The 12,459-nt window shown below is 39.6% G+C and overlaps 1 protein-coding gene across 2 annotated transcripts in view; it reads right to left on the bottom strand.

The window, feature by feature from the left end:
- The window catches only part of LOC128418807 (protein argonaute-3), a 56,303-nt gene extending 44,647 nt beyond the window's left edge, over positions 1 to 11,656 (bottom strand). Inside the window, exon 1 of one of the 2 annotated variants that reach the window (XR_008331763.1) lies at positions 11,047 to 11,656. Coding sequence is in view for 1 of the 2 variants with exons in the window: in XM_053398858.1 (XP_053254833.1) it covers positions 11,047 to 11,065 (19 nt within the window). In the remaining variant the exon portion in view is untranslated. The remainder of the gene's footprint in view (positions 1 to 11,046) is intronic. The other variant, XM_053398858.1, reaches the window with a different exon arrangement.
- Positions 11,657 to 12,459: the final 803 nt, after the last annotated feature.

Genomic DNA, 12,459 nt, shown 5'->3' with positions numbered 1-12,459 from the left:
CTCACAATGGATCTTGTGAGGAACATATAATAGAATTTGAACTAGTTCAGGCATAGGCAGACTTGGCCCTCCAGATGTTTTGGGACTACAACTCCCATCATCCCTAGCTAACAGGACCAGTGGTCAGGGATGAGGGAGTAGTAGTCCCAAAACATCTGGAGGGCCGAGTTTGCCTATGCCTGGACTAGTTCCATCCATTTCTGTAATAATCTTGTTCTTTACATGAGTTTTCAGTATGAATTCATCCTTCTCAGATATAGATGGCCAGTTGTTAACACAGTATTCTCCAGTATGGTCTAATCAGTGCCTGACGAAAGGTTGCTGAACTTTCTTACTACTATTATAAATGCTGCATTTAATGCATCTAATTAACACTTCCTGCAATCCCTCTGCGCTTCTTCTTTACCAGCATGATCAATATGCCAAGGTGAGAAAGCTAATATTCCACCAGTTTCCCTTTCACCCTCTTCATATTTTCCACACTCATCACTATCTTCAGATAGTTAGTGGGTTTCAGCACTAACACTATTCAAAGATATAGCAAAATATTAACAAGTAGGTTCTCAAATGCATGTTTGGGATAAAGGGAGTAGGGGTCCTGACCCTAAAAGGGTAAAGACCACTGATTTAAGCTACCCTTTTGCTAAGCCATTAGCTTTCAGCACAAAGGCACAAACACTGTTTCCCCCTTAGTAGAGGGCTTTCACACTGTAATATGTGTAAATAAACAAATTTGTCTTTTGGCAATATGGCATTGCAAAAAAGAGAGAATTCCGTTCACAGAGGAGCCTTGGGTCCAAAAGAGGCTCCTGCCTATGGAACTGAAGAGGTGATTTATCAATTTCCCCCCTGCCTTGCAGCTCCTCCAAATCAGCTCTGAAGTAGCAGGAAACCCTCTAGAACAGCATGCAAGCAAGAATTGGCAAAAATCACCTCTCCGCCGCCACCATTTTGTGAGCAGGAGCCTCTGCTGGATCCTGAGTTTCCATTACTGGAGAATTCATTCTGTTCATGGAATGGTACCATTGTATTCAACCCACCAGATGAGACCTAACTGTCGATCCCTACGTAATGAACCACATTCTAATTAGTTCCTATGTTTTTGAAGCACAAGTTGTTTTTTTAAAAAAAGATCATACAATGATTAGCAAAACTGAAGATGGGGCTGAAAGACAGTGAAACCAGAAGTGAACCATATTTACTGAGACAATTAGAAGTTTCACTACTCACAGCAATCAGCTTCAGTAGCTTAAGTATTTAATAGAAAGCCAATACTACCAAAACAGGAGGATGCATTTTCAAGAGGTGCATTCAGGCATATCTAGCTATGCAGGCAGCAACATTACTTCTTCCGTTTTTAGCATTTTCTGTAGAAATTCCCTGTACAGGAAGTAATATTATCACTTCTCATTTTACTAACACTGTCTCAAATAAAAAGAAACATATTCAAAAAGATAAATACTGGAAACTCATTTGGAGCTATTGGAATGAGTCAACCAACAAATGTCATTATATGTAGATATGACAAACTCAAAAATGACCCCGCCTTTTTTCACACCTACTCATTGACAGAAATTGTGTATATTCCCACCTTCTAACATCAGCTGTTAATTTATCTCTTGTATGTGGAGAAAAGCAAATGATAGATAAAATAGCATCATGTTTCTTTTTACCTACACTAAAATCTGCCCTGTCCACTGTTTCAGGGGCTATATACAAGCTGCTCTGTATTGGAAAAAGCTTTCACAAAACACAAGAAAAACAAGACACATATATTAAAAGACCAGATTCATATCACATATGAAAATTGCTTAGCAAACATTTCAAAGTGACTTGTTTTATACACCAACCTCATCACAAATCCTAACCGCCAAGGCCTCCAAAAGGTATGAACATAACAAAAATCAAGCAAGTCAAACAACTATATAGGTAATTAGACACATTTATCTCTTTTTGGTATTAATATTTTATTGAAAAGTTTTCAAATATAAAGAAATAAAGTGATACAAGCCACATTTGCTACAATATGGATTGTGCTTATAATACATTACCTAAATTATTGTCTCTTCCCATATTATAACTGCCGAGACCCTAAGATCAGGTGATACTGAATGTTACACCAGCAGATGCAACTAGACTTCCCCTTCCTCTCTTACCCCATTACAGTTCTACATACCCTCCATTTACTCCAGAGGTTCATCCAGAGCAGTTTTTGAGACTGAGGGAGGGAGTGTAGGAGAGAAAAGGAAACTCCCATTGCACAAGTGGACTGACACCAATATCTTAAGACATCCTTCTCCAGGTATCACTGCAAAATAACCTGAGGTGGGTGGTCACCAGTGCCACTTTTTAGTGGTGACACCTTGGTTGAGGAATGTCCACCACAGAAAGGCTCACCTATACCTACAATGTGATCTTTTTGGCACCAGATGAAGACTTACCGTATTTTTTGCACCATAACACTCACTTTTTTCCTCCTAGAAAGTAAGGGGAAATGTCTGTGCGTGTTATGGAGGAAATACCTACGGGTGGCATGCCTACGGATTTCCCCCCTCTAAAAACTACGTGCGTGTTATGGTCGGGTGCGTGTTATAGAGCGAAAAATACGGTAAGTTCTGTGAAACAATTGTTTTGTGTTGATGGTTTTATTCTGATGCTGTTTTAGCTGCTCAACATTTACGTCAAAGTTCTTTTTACACTTCTCCATTTTCTACTTCAGTTTTAACTTGTGTGAGAACTATCCACAGACCTTTTGTTAATGGGTAGTATAGAATTTTGAGTAAATAAATTACACTGCAAACACAGAAGTATTCCCAAGCCAAGTTCTTATACAAATAGCAAATCTTGGTTTCTCACTACTACGCCTTTTCCTGGGGGCTGGAAGGTTGAGTGGGATGGAGTTGTTCTACAGGCTAAGTGATTACCCTATTCAGAAAGGCAGAGTGAACAGATTTTGTGTCCTGTTCCTTGCCTAGGATCAGAAAATATTGCTTTTTTTAAAAGCCCATATTCAGTGCTGCATGCAGGGAATTCCATCCTCTCTCCTCTACCTTACAGTCTGTGATCCCCTAAATCTGTTTTGGAGGGTCCTCAACTGTCTGAAGCAGATTTGGGGTACCTGTCAGAAGTCAGAGAAGGGAAGCTCCATTATGCATGCAGAAGTCTGGTCTCACTGTATATTACATTTATTAAAGGCTTTTCAAATATACAAAATGAAAGTAAAACAAACCATTGAAGAGTTAACTGCCTACATATTATTATAAGAAAGGAGAGAACATAATATTAATACTGAACTTAATTAGTTCATTTCTTTCAGACCAGAGTTTAAGTATGAACATAGCAATAAGACTATAAAGGTTAGAGTTTAATGTATGTATTTATCACTCAACAAAGTGGTGGTGAGTACTGACTGCGAATGCTACAAAGAAGAAATACATGTACTATGATCAGGTATTGTGTTCCTATGTTGAGAATCAATTATGAGCTGAGAAAAAAAACCTAAGCAGGTAGCAAGACATGTGCATTAGTTTGCTTGAGCTTTAGTTTATTGGTTAGCTCATATCTGTCAAGTCAGTTTATGAACCATGATGATCTTCCAAACTTTGTCCATCCAATCCCTAAAACTGAGTTTTCTTTCAGGTCAAGTCAACTAAGAAGCCAAGAAATTTCCCTTCCCTGTACCATGTGGTAAACTTGCTTGAGCTTTCTAGTTTGCAACAATATTTCTTGATTCCAGGAACTTTTAAACCTACAATTTCTGGCCCACCCACATTTTCTACTACTAACACACAATTTGGGTGGTGTTATGCTATATGTGGGTAAGGAGGCTAGAATCCTGATGTGTGCTAAATACAGTGATTACAGAATGGAAAATCCTGCCTTACTACAATAGGTAGAATTCAATCATCTTTGAGTACTGGACTAACTTCTAGAACTCTAGTTAACAAAAGGCAGCATATCTAAGCAATAACGCGAAGTGCTAGAAATCTGTCCAACCTCAGTTCCTGATCAACCTGCATAACAAAGTTACTCGAATCATATCCCACAAGCACACAGATGTATGCTTGAAACTAGCAGCACCCTGTTAGTTGAATCATCCACATACATTTTAAGACTACAGTATCAAACTGCAAACATCAAACAGGATGTTAAATGGGTATCTTGCATGAATGACAGAGTTTGGGCTTTTTTTGGGGGGGGAAGGTTGACAAAGGCACGCTTTTCACTGGGACTGCAGCATAAGAGAAGAGTGGTTTAACCCTTACATCAAAATCCTGATGAATCATCTCTTCTGCACTGCCATTAGCTTTTGAGAAGAAAATCTCTCACTGGCACCAATGGGAGTTTCTCCCCACTAATGTTGATAGTATTGCAGGGGTGGGGAATTACCTTTGTCAGTGTCACAGTTGGCGATGAAGGATTAAACCTTCCCTCTCAATGCATGCAGATCCAATGAAAACTATTAGAATTTTAAAACTGGATGTGTTTCCAATGAGGCATGTGCAGTGTGCTGCCATGAAGAAATATATTTCTGACCAAGTTATTACATTTTATCTATTGCCACCAGTCACTGGTCTCAAACAAACTTTTTGAAAATGTATAACAGTATCTGATTTTATGTGAAAACATGTCACAGTCCAGAACCACAATAAGCACATTAAAGGTTTGGAGAGAATATTTACGTGGTACTTCTGTGCATCACTTAGATATATGTGTCAAGGGGATACAGTGCTGCAAAAACCCTATTCATCCACAGTTTAGACAAGCCTGTCAGTGTTAGAAACTCAGATATATAAGCTAAGTCTTTGCATTTTTCTTTCCCTTTGTTTTTTTCTCCCCTTTTTGTCTAGATTAGTTTCTTTTTATTGTATTATGAAGTCTTAATAAAATATCATTTAAAAAAGAATCTCAGATACAGAAGCTAATCACCAAATGGCACCTTAAACTTCGGTCACCACAATGGAATGTCTAAGCACCTTTTTGGCAATGAAATTTTGTTGTTGTTTGTTAGTTAGTTATTTCATTTTGATACCACTTTATATCTTAAAGAAAAAAATCTCAAAGCAGTTTACAATACATTAAAGCGTCAAATAAAACAATCCAGAATAAAACAAATTCAAGCTTCGAGGAAAATCTTGCAGATCCTTCCTAAGTGACATTTTGCTTTGCCAGGTCTGATCCACCTTGCTAATCCAGGTGGATTACCTATAGTTAGTGTGCTATAGTGGTTAGAGTGTCAATCTAGAACCTAGGGGTTGAAATCCCCACTCAGTCATGAAGCTCACGGGGTGACCTTGGGTCAGTCACAGCCTTTTAACCTATTTCACAAGGTTTTTGTAGGAATAAACTAAGGAGGGGGGTGAACCATGTACTCCTTGGAGAAAAAGGTGGGATATACGGTAAATGCTTACAGTACTTGCTTAAGAAAGCTAGAGAGGTCAGCCAGATGGAGATGCCAGATCCCAACCTGGCATCTACAGATGTCCATGTGGTCGCAACTGGACCCACACCAGTCTCAAAATGCACCTGGTGAATTTTGGGCACTGAAGCCTGTCCTATGGCTGCTTTTTTAAATATGAATTTCAAAATGTTCAAAACAAGGAAGGATATGTTATCAAAGGATTTACCTGAACACTGAATATCCCTTAAGCATGCCTGCCAATTTCTGTTTTCAAATGATTTTACAACTGTTTGTATATTAAGTGTGCTCAGCCTGCTGGTGGTATTAAAAAAGAAGTAACATTTATAAAAATTAGCTTAGTATGTTTACAAATTTTAATGAAGAAAGACATTTGGACTGAAGGCACAGGAAGCTGTAACCCTGCTAAAGTTGAATATATATGTTCAGTCTTAGATGGGAGATGGCTTGAAAAACCTATGTATGCCACCTGGAATTTCATCTTCGAAGATGCAGTGTGTAGCATCCCACAAGAAAATGACTGAAAATGAAACTGCCATTATCATAATACCATTACACAAACTCTGGTACAACCATACTTGGAGTACTACGTACAGTTTTGGTGGCCACACTTCAAAAAATGATGTTGCAGAGCCAGAAAAGGGCAACCAAACTGATCAAGGGGCAACTCCCTTATGAGGTAAGATAACAATGTTTGGGACATTGAAGGTCAGAAAAAAGTGATTAAGTGGGGGGCAAAATAAAGGTGTATAAAAATTATGCATCCAACAAAGCTGAAGTTTGGAGGATTCAGGACAGACAAAAGGCAGGATTCCTTTACACAACACATTGTTAAACTGTGGAATTTGCTACCACAAGATGAAGTAAAGACCACAAACTTAGAAGGGTTAAAAAATGAATTGTCCAGTTAATGGATCATAAGGTAGTCAATGGCGACTAGTCACAATAACTATGGACTACCCTCAGAATTGGGGCAGTAGGTTCAATGGAAAAGTTCACTTATACTCATGTTATGCTTGTGGATTTCTGATAGGCATCTGATTGGCCACAGGGAGAACAGAATGCTAGACTAGATGGGCCTTTGTTTTGATTCAGTTATGCTCTTATGTTCTTAAGAAAGGCAGGAAATAATAATAATAATAATAATAATAATAATAATAATAATAAAAAAATAATAATAAACAACCTCAAGATTAGTTGACATATAATTAAACAAACAAAAAATACCACCAAATGACTAAAAGGTCAGCTGTATATATCTCCTCAAGTAAAGGGGGAAACCCAACCTCTGCTTGCTTGGCAGAAAATCTATGGTGTCTCCCCACCCACATGTGCAAAATTATTGTGCACACGCTTATGGGAAAATACTTCAGAGTAAGACGTGTAAGAGTACAGTCTAGCAGATAAGTAAAATTCTTGTATCTACTATAACATATATGTCAATCTCGCCAGCTATTTGCCTTAAACAGAGTTACAACACACCCAACAATTTTCCAGAGTCACAATGAGCCTTTAGAATTTAGAGATCAACAGTTGACATGATTCTCTCAGTGTGAAAACTGCAGGAGAAAAGTTGAGAGCAGCGATGCACCTCATACATCTTTTTCATAGACCTAATGAAGGACTTTGACCTCACCAGCATTAAATTTGAATGTGCTACCCATGCCGCAAGTGACATGTTCCTTCTTATCTCTATACGTGATGCCAGAGTAAAATCTCAAATTTTATAGCATCCTTTAGGCAGCCAGCAATTCTGAACATAAACACTGCATACTCAGAAACAGGGAGCTGACAGCTGAGTTCCTAAGGCTGAAGGAAGAGATCTCCAAACCTGTCCCTTATGCTGTAACTTAGTTTTCTTGTAACTGCTGCATTTCCAGATGCACATAATGGATATTTTGTAGCTCTTTTCCAAAGGTTGATAAAACATTTTTCTCTGAAGCTATTCAGATCATTAGAATGAAGTTAATTAAGATATAGGTTTAACATAGATGATCAATTATACCAGTGACTCACAGAACTCCCAAGAAAGCTAAATGCGGCACTCTGCTTTGCAAACTATCCTCAGCTACACCCACAAACATTTTAAACACCAGTTAAATATTTTTTACTAAGAGCCCCTAGCTGCCTGAGTAGCTTTATCTTTTTATCTTCCTCCTGTGACAGTCAAAACTTCCAGAGAGCCAGCTTTAGATCCTCTGACTTTATTGCCAAGGTTATTTTGGGGGTGGGGTGAATTAAGCAGCACAAAGCTCACCTTCTCAGTGCATCCATTATTTGGATAAGAATATTATCAACCTTATGTCAAAACTATGCATAATAAAACCAAACTTTATTCAGAAATCAGAAACATTAGTCCCACTCACCTCAGTATTTACTGACCTCTTAAATTATTTATTCATAGCATTTTTGTCACACTCGTCAACCAAAAAAATGCTCCCAGAGTGGCTTACAATTACAAATGACATTCATAAAAGAGTCCCTGTCTAGGATTACAATCTAAAAACAGACACAAGAGAAAAAGGAATTGGGTGGAGAGGAGCAGGTAGAGCAAACCCATACACCATTTATTGTTACAGATAGGTAGCCGTGTTGGTCTGCCATAGTCAAAACAATTTTTTTAAATTTTTTTTTACTGGAAGAAAATTTTTGTTTTGTTTTGACCATTTATTGTGTTCTAGTGCTTTTATAATGACATATTGGAATTGAATATCCAATTATGACAAAATTAAAGAAAGGCTACCTGCAAGGTATAAGAGAATAAGACCACCCCTGCTAGATCAAGTCATCCATCTAATCTAGCATCCTGTTTCCCATAATGAACAACCAGAAGTCACTGGGAAGCCCACAGGCATCCTCTCCTACTATTGCTCTATAGTCACAGGTTTGTTTTCAGAGGCATGCTGTCTTTGACCCTAGAGGTAGCATATAGCCATCACTGCTACTATGTCCATCAAACAGTAATGTACGCCTCTCTAGAAAACAAATGTTAATGGAATTTCCCCAACGTACCGAGAGAATGAAAGCAGAGAGAACTTGAAAGGAATTGTAAGAAAATGGTTCAGAAATGAAACTTTGGGGGGAAATCCCACATGACTTTGACTCTGTATACAAGGTATGATATAGTATTAATGCTATTATTATTAACCATATGAAAGTTAGAGGAAAATAACAGTAGTTTTTGGGAGGGTGCAACTGACAGATAAACTAGTTGAGGCTTGCAGAATTTAAGATTTGCAGTCATTATTTTAGCCATGTTTACTTAGAACCTAATCTCTGGTTTTAATGAAGATACTCTAAACAAGCTTAAAATCACAGACTTAAAGAGCCAAATGTTTCCTGATTTTTTCAGTACACACAGGCACACACAGTTCTGCAATTATACTAATATCTTCTTTCCAGGATTAATAATGTTCAATTCTCCACATTAAAAATCATAAGAGGAATTTTTTGTACAGTAAGAAGGGATATAAAGAATGTACATATCACTAAGTCTAACATATGGCATACAGACAACAATTAGATCACTATTCTTCATTAGGAAGCCAAACAAATTCTAAAAGTGTTACTCAGCAGTATCCTGCAAAGTGGAAGACACCAGCAAAAACTTATTAAGTTGTCTATCTCTGTATTAGGCATATAGCACACACTTAATGCTTGAACCCCTTTAATGCTTGAACCCAAAGTTACAAAGCAACACACCTTTATATATCTTTGTATCAAATGGCATTACGATTTTCCACCTGAGTGCTAAGGCTTTCTTAGATATGTGCCATATCAAGCTAGTAAAACTTTTATTTCAAAATAATTTAGCACTAAAGTTGTGGATCAAAGCACCCTATCTGAAAGAATGGTATTAAAGCTAGTAGCATTTAACAGCTAGAAATCTAAAATGGAGGAATCCAAAAGTGTTAAGAAAACAAATGCTGTGGTTATCATTTAACATTGTAACATGAAAATCCAAGTATTTGCATTCATTGGTCAACACTGTCAGTAAAAACTTCAGGCTCCAGTTATAAATTGTTAAGCAGCTCTAGAGATACAAAGTTACATGTTAGTGCAGGGTTTTTTTTGGGGGGGTTCTGCAACTGATTTTAGCTGTCACGTTGCTAAAATTGTGAAAAGAAAATTTTTGTTTTGGTGTGTGTATGATCTAACCAATGAATTTAACTTGCAACACAAGTATTTTCAGACACAAGTAGCTATTTATTTAGTACATTAAATCCTACTTTTATTCTGTCACAGTACTAAAAATGACATATATGGCACCGACCAGGAATGCTTGTTTCATATGCCCTCAGGCCATATAGGATCCAATGCTAGTATTGCTTAAACACTTATTCAAACACGTGTCCATATTTTTAAAAATTAAATCACTCTTTCAATAATGGCTTGGTAAAACAAAAACAAACAAAAACCCACACAGCTGCTTATGTTTATAAACAAACTTAAAGAAATGATTGTGAAAGAACAGGAATCCCTCCCACTTGAGAATCCACAAAAGCAAATATCTCAAGGCAGTTAGCTATTCAAATGACTCCCAAACTTTCAGGAAGCGTCCTTTCTTTCAGTTCAGCCACTGATTCACCCAAAATCATTTCAAGTGGACAAGTAGGATTTACAAATATTCTGCAAAATTTGAGCAACTTTCTGAATTTAATATTGATGTCTAGACAAGCTATACATGTCTACCACATCTACCTGTCACCCATACCAGGGTTCACCTGAGGTCAAGCACAAATACACAGGGGGAAAATACTATTTAAGAAAATTCTCAAGATCAATTCTCAAGATCAGTTATGTCATGCATTTCTTGATTTTTCAGGTAACCCATAGGTTACAAGAAGCTAATAATTTTTTAGCATAGATAAATCACCAAAGCAAACATGTGCTTTTATATAGTAACTACTGCAAATCAGAAGCACATTTACCTCACAATTATTCCAAGTTTCTACTCCAAAGGCAATGATAATCAAGCCACTTGCTCCATGGCTACATATAAAATATTCAGGGTCCGAACTGCCCCACAAGCACCTTGGGAGGACCACTCTGCTGAAGCAAAAACACCTACACCAGTCCCCCCATATTCTGTTCAAGATTTCAGACCCACACTTCCCCAAGCTTCTCCATAGGTCCACCTACCTACAAGCTCCTACACACACACAGCCTGACAGGTTGGTCCTATCCAACTATTGATTTTATAGACATCTCAAGAGTATAGGATTGGTCCTCAAGCTACAACCCTACATGCACTTAGGAATAAGCTCAACTTCAGTCAGTTAAGTGGAATTTACCAGTAAACAATATTTTGGGCCACAGAGGACATTTACTTCGTGCAGTTAGTTGTGTTTCAGCCGCATATTTTATTTTATTTTTAGTTCTGAGGAAAATACCCCAGGGTCCCGGGTTGTCTCCATACCCAAATGGCAGACACCATGAAGCCCAAGCTACATACTTGCCACCAGCCCCGTAACTTCAAGGTCAGTTATTCGGGAACTGCCGCCCAACCGCCTCCCCGAAACTTCCCTCCCCGAGTCCACCTATTGTGTCAAGATCCAGCCCACGCCAAGCGCTGCCAGCGGCTCCTAAGGAGTGGAGCGTCCCGTCAGGCGTCGCCTCCGCCTCACCTGCGCTGCCGATTTCCATTCATGGAGCTCGGCGCGGCCGCTCTCAGGCTACGGATGCCGGTCCGGTTCCTGCCGGGTCCCCCACGTCGTTCGCCTGGCGCCGTCCCGGTCCGGCCGGGCCTGAGGAGACAGCAGCAGCAACAACAACAACAACGGCGGCGGCGGCGCCTCCTCTTCACACAACGCAGCCACTCGAGTCTTTCAGGTTATTACTCTCCCTCCCCAGCCGCCCACGGGCGGTCAGTCAGTCAGTTAGTCTCGGGCTGCGGTGACGGGTGAAGAAGCGGAAGTTGCGTGGCCGCCCGCAGCCCCGGCTCGCTCCCTTCTCCACTGACTGACTAACTGACTGAGAAACCCGACTTTCCACTCGGCACACACTGAGCCTCGCTCTGGAGGGACCAGTCCCCGGGTGCCCGCAGGCGCGCGCATGCGCCTCCCTCTCTACCGGAAGTCGTCCCTCCTCCCTTTTTCGGCTCTGAGGCGAAGACTGTACTCTGTAGTCTTTCTACGATGACTGACTCTGTAGCAGGAGGGGGGAGGGTGCCTGACTAACTAACTCACTCACCCGCTCACACGCATGCGTGCATTCTCCTCCACCACCTCTGGCCGCCGGAAGTTCTTTTCCTACTTCAGCCACTCTTGCTCTACCTCAACCCCGCGCAAGTTCGCGCTTAGTCCCGCTCGCGTTGTTGTTAAACAACGAAGATAAACGCAGCACGCATGCGTACGAGAGTTGCCGCTCTCCTTCAAGGGCAGCCCTCGGCGAATGCAAATTTAGGAGGCGGAGCTAGGGCCGTATGGAGGCGGGAACAAGCAAAAGGATGGAGTGGTTATGGGGTTGGCCGTAAATGAACGAAAGGCCGCGGGTTCGAGTCTCGGCTTGTGTTATTTGAGGTAAGCGCGAGACTTGAGGACCTTTAAATTCCGCGGCTGTTTAATATTTTTAATAGTTAGCAAACTAACACTCCGTTTGTTTAACTGCCTTAAAGTTTTAGGCGGCTGCAAAAGGTGCATTTCCCTGCCCACCAGGCAACAATTTATATAACTATAAATACAAAGTTAGTTTGATTTTAACAATGAAAATAGAGAATTACATGTAATGTAGTTTTAATCTAGTTTTAGCTTACTGTTTTTTTTTACTTTTAATTGCTTGTTTTTAACCTTTATTCTTTTTGTAAACTGTATTGAATTTTCATAAAATTGTAGACTTGGAAGAGACCACTAGGGTCATCTAGTCCAACCCCCTGCAATGCAGGATCTTTCACCCAATGTAAGGCTTGAATCCACAACTCTGAATGCAACATTCCCATCCCAAACAGTAAAAAATGCATGGCTTTCACACTTACACGGTGTCTCTGCCTGAAAATAACAAGACTATTTCTCTTGAGAGACACATACACAGTCGAATGCATA

The sequence above is a fragment of the Podarcis raffonei genome, chromosome 8 (genome assembly GCF_027172205.1).
Source record: "Podarcis raffonei isolate rPodRaf1 chromosome 8, rPodRaf1.pri, whole genome shotgun sequence".
Taxonomy (NCBI): Eukaryota; Metazoa; Chordata; class Lepidosauria; order Squamata; family Lacertidae; genus Podarcis; species Podarcis raffonei.
This window is presented reverse-complemented; position numbering and strand designations above follow the sequence as displayed.